This window comes from Sapajus apella, unplaced genomic scaffold (genome assembly GCF_009761245.1).
Source record: "Sapajus apella isolate SASKATOON/1434 unplaced genomic scaffold, GSC_monkey_1.0 scaffold12, whole genome shotgun sequence".
NCBI classification, from domain to species: Eukaryota; Metazoa; Chordata; class Mammalia; order Primates; family Cebidae; genus Sapajus; species Sapajus apella.
The window spans coordinates 386,563-391,025 of record NW_022436952.1 but is presented as its reverse complement, the minus strand read 5'-3'; the positions used below and the strand labels follow the sequence as shown (position 1 = coordinate 391,025).

General features: G+C 52.1%; 1 protein-coding gene across 3 annotated transcripts in view; it reads left to right on the top strand.

Moving 5' to 3' along the window:
* The first annotated feature begins 2,033 nt into the window (after positions 1-2,033).
* G6PC3 (glucose-6-phosphatase catalytic subunit 3) overlaps positions 2,034-4,463 on the top strand; it is a 6,733-nt gene continuing 4,303 nt past the window's right edge. For all 3 annotated transcript variants that reach the window (XM_032279452.1, XM_032279451.1, XM_032279449.1), the window contains exon 1: positions 2,034-2,390. In XM_032279452.1, coding sequence (XP_032135343.1) covers positions 2,173-2,390 — 218 coding nt within the window. In that variant the 5' untranslated portion in view covers positions 2,034-2,172. The remainder of the gene's footprint in view (positions 2,391-4,463) is intronic.

The window sequence follows — 4,463 nt, the reverse complement described above, 5'->3', positions numbered from 1 at the left end:
CGGCCTCCCAAAGTGCTGGGATTACAGGCTTGAGCCACCACGCCCGGTTTTAGAAAACTTCTAAAGAGCCGGGCGTGGTGGCTCAAACCTGTAATCCCAGCACTTTGGGAGGCCGAGGCGGACACATCACCTGAGGTCAGGAGTTTGAGACCAGCCTGGCCAATTTGGCGAAATCCCATCTCTACTAAAAATACAAAAATTAGCTGGGCGTGGTAGGGTGTGCCTGTAATCCCAGCTAATGGGGGGCTGAAGCAAGAGAATTGCTTGAATCCAGGAGACAGAGGTTGCAGTGAGCTGAGATCACGTCACTGCACTCCAGCCTGGGCAACAAAGTGAGACTCAAAAAAAAAAGAAAAAAAGAAAAAGAAATTTAGCCATGCGTGGTAGCACAGGCCTGTAATCCCAGCTATTCAGGAGGCTGAGGCAGGAGAATCCTTTGAACCCGGGAGTCAGAGGTTGCAGTGAGCCGAGATCATGCCAATGCACTCCAGCCTGAGCTACAAGAGCGCAACTCCTTCTCAAAAAGAAAAAACAAAAAAAACTTTTCAAGAACAAAGTTGATAGAGGTAGGGAGAAACTAAGGAGACACTGTTCAACCGTCTTCTAGGCAGGACCTCGCCTAGAATAGCTGAGATTTCTATTTTCTGTGTGTTTTCCTTCAGATGACTGTTTCAAACTCTGTCGCGGGTGTGTGCCAATCCTCTTCCCATACCAACACTTGTTACTATCTCTTGGTTTCATCTGCCTAAGCAGGGTTTTGGATGGCAGGAGGATGGGGGTGGGGGAAGCAAGGGAAGAACTGGGAGGAAGTGTGACTTTGCACTATATGTGAGAATTGGCCTTTGTAGGGAAGACCCCTCAAAATCAATAGACTTATCAGCCTCCAAATTAATAGAGGGCGAATTAGAGAAGGAGCCTCTTGAGCTGGGGGAGGAAGGGGTGAACTGATTACTGGTGTTTGCAAATTTAGGATCCCACTTCAGCTCCCAGGAGGAGGGGTGTCTGCAGCCTTTTCTCCAAAGGATCTGTTTTTTTGTTTTGTTTTGTTTTGTTTTTTGAGACAGAGTGTCGCTGCTCTGTCGCCAGGCACCAGGCTGGAGTGCAGTGGCGCGATCTCGGCTCACTGTAGCCTCTGCCTCCCGGGTTCAAGCAATTCTCCTGCCTCAGCCTCCCGAGTAGCTGGGAGTACTGGCGCACGCCATCACATCCAGCCAATTTTTGTATTTTTAGTAGACACGGGGTTTCACCATGTTGGCCAGGATGGTCTCAATCTCTTGACCTCGTGATCCACCCGCCTCGGCCTCCCAAAGTGCTGGGATTACAGGCGTGAGCCACCGCGCCTGACCCTTTTTTTTTTTTTTTTGAGACGGAATTTTTGGCTCTTGTCGCCCAGGCTGGGCGACATCTCGGCTCACTGCAACCTCTGCCTCCCAAGTTCAAGCGATTCTCCTGCCTTAGCATTCCAAGTAGCTGGAATTACAGGCTCCCGCCACCACGCCCGACTAATTTTTTGTATTTTTAGTAGAAACGGGGTTTCGCCATGTTGGTCAGGCTGGTCTTGAACCCCTGACCTCAGGTGATCCACCCGCCTCGGCCTCCCAAAGCTGGGTTTACAGGCGTGAGCCACCGCGCCCGGCCTTTGCTGATGTTTTTTTGGTGGTTAGCCCTACTGGAGAAGAGAGGTCCTGTCGGGAAAGAATCCTGGCCCTGGAGATTACACATCCGCCTTCGCATCAGCAGAACAGGGACGCTGGGAGTGCGAGCCGCCCTCCAGTTAGTCTGTCCTCTGACCCGGAACCGCACCAGTGCCACCACTCACCGGCTGCCCACGTGCCGGCTACAGCGGCCACGTGGGGCCCTGAGGAAACGCCTTTAAAAAGGTTTGTCCCCTACGCTGCCCAGTACGGAGGAAAACCGGAGGAGAGCGCAGGAGGAAACTGTACTGGCTGGAGGCCGGACTTGTAGGAACCCGGGACTGCTTGGGGCGGGGCCTGGGGCGGGGCTTGGTGGCGACCGCTCGCGGGGAGGGCGGGGCTTGGTGGCGACCGCTCGCAGGGAGGGCGGGGCCTGGGACTCAGGGGGCTGGGCTTTGGAGAGCAGGGGGCCGACTCTACATCGTCGCTTGGACCCTTCGGCTTCCGCCCTGGAGCAAGCCCCGGAAGCTGGACCGCCATGGAGTCCACGCTGGGCGCGGGCATCGTTATAGCTGAGGCGCTACAGAACCAGCTAGCCTGGCTGGAGAACGTGTGGCTCTGGGTCACCTTTCTGGGCGATCCCAAGATCCTTTTTCTGTTCTACTTCCCCGCGGCCTACTACGCCTCTCGCCGCGTGGGCATCGCAGTGCTCTGGATCAGCCTCGTCACCGAGTGGCTCAACCTCGTCTTCAAGTGGTGAGACAGCGAAGCCCTCCGGCATCCTGGTCCCCGCCCCCGAGGGCCCTGAGTCATGTGTAAGCCCTGGTCTCTCCCAGCAGCTGTCTCAAGGGCCTTCCCACCCCTACTCTAGTCCCCAATTTTTTTCCCTTTGAGCATCTTTGTGCAACTTGGACTCAAACCTCAAAGTCCACCCATCCTACTCATTGGACCAGTGTTCCTCAAACTGGTCTGATCGAGAAATCACCTAAGGGGCGTGTCTAAAATGTAAATATCCCATCCTCATCTCACACTTACTGATTTAGAAACTCCAAGGGGGCTGGGCGCGGTGGCTCACGCCTATAATCCCAACACTTTGGGAGGCCGAGGCGGGTGGATCACGAGGTCAAGAGATCGAGACCATCCTGGTCAACATGGTGAAACCCCGTCTCTACTAAAAATACAAAAATTAGCTGGGCATGGTGGCGCACGCCTGTAGTCCCCAGCTACTCGGGAGGCTGAGGCAGGAGAATTGCTTGAACCCAGGAGGCGGAGGTTGCAGTGAGCCAAGATCTCGCCATTGCACTCCAGCCTGGGTAACAAGAACGAAACTGTCTCAAAAAAAAAAAAAAAAGAAAGAAACTCCAAGGGGTTAGGAATTTATTTTTTATTTTTATTCTTTTTGTTTTTTTTGGGAAAAAAAATATGTATATACCCAATATATTCTCTCTCTCTATATATATATATTCTCTATATATCTGCATATAGATATATGGAGCGAGAGAGAGAGAAAGAGAGACAGAGTCTTGCTTTGTCACCCAAGCTGGAGTGCAGTGGCATGGCTTTGGCTCATGAAACCTCCGCGTCCTGGGTTCAAGCCATTCTCCTGCCTCAGTCTTCCTTGTAGCTGGGATTAGAGTTACGCACCACCACACCCAGCTACTTTTTGTATTTTTATAGGTGGGGTTTCACCTTGTTGGCCAGGTTGGTCTCGAACTCTTGACCTCACGATCTGCCCACCTCAGCCTCCCAAAATGCTGGGATTACTGGTGTGAGCCACTGCACCCAGCGGGAATTTATATTTTAACAAATATCTGTGGTGATTTAGGTGGAGAGTTCTACCTCTCAGTTCACTTTTTCATTCATCTATGCATTCATTTGCTATAATTTTTCAGAAGCATGCTTAGTGCTGGGCATCACAGTAGCTGCTAAGGACAGAGACACCTTGCAGATTAATGTGTGGTCCTTGGACCACACGCAACGGCATAGGCAGCACTTGAAAACTAGCTAGAAATGCAGACTCTCAGGCCCAGGGCCAGAGCTACTGAATCAAAATCTGCATTTTATCAGGGTCCCCATTTGATTCCCTGTGTGTGTGGAGTAAAGTTTGGGCTAAAGCTCTGCTTTCCAGGGAACACTTTCCCTTCTTTCTCCTTCATTCACTAGTAGATGACTCTTCACATTGAGACTTAGAAGCCAGGAAGCCCAGGGACATGGGTAAAGGCCCTGTGGCCCTTGGAGCTGGGCATGCAGCCACAACTCCCTTCACCTCAGCCTCTATCGCCAGATCCCCAGCCTGGGGGAAGAAAGGGAGGCTCATACTAGATATCTCAATGGGCTGCAATGACTTGCTGAAACGGCCTCATCCTTAGGTAAAGGGAACCACGGTGGTCTCTTCAGTTCCTTCTTGCCTAATTGCCCTTTGCTTTGTGCGCTCTCCTCCCTCAAAGTCCATAAGCCTCCCTCTCTAGTCCTTGTCCCCCAAAGATCACAATCTCCCCCAAACATTATTATTATTATTATTATTTTTGAGACGGAGTCTTGCTCTGTCACCAGGCTCAAGTGCAGTGGTGCAATCTCAGCTCACTGCAACCTCTACCTCCTGGGTTCAAGCGATTCTTCCACCTCAGCCTCCCGAGTAGCTGGGACCACAGGCATGTGCCACCGTGCCTGGCTAGTTTTTAAAAATATTTCCACAGAAATATTGTTAGCAGAGACAGGGTTTCACCATGTTGGCCAGGATGGTCTCAATCTCTTGACCTCGTGATCCACCCACCTCGGCCTCCCAAAGTGCTGGGATGACAGGCGTGAGCCACCGCACCTGGCCTCCCC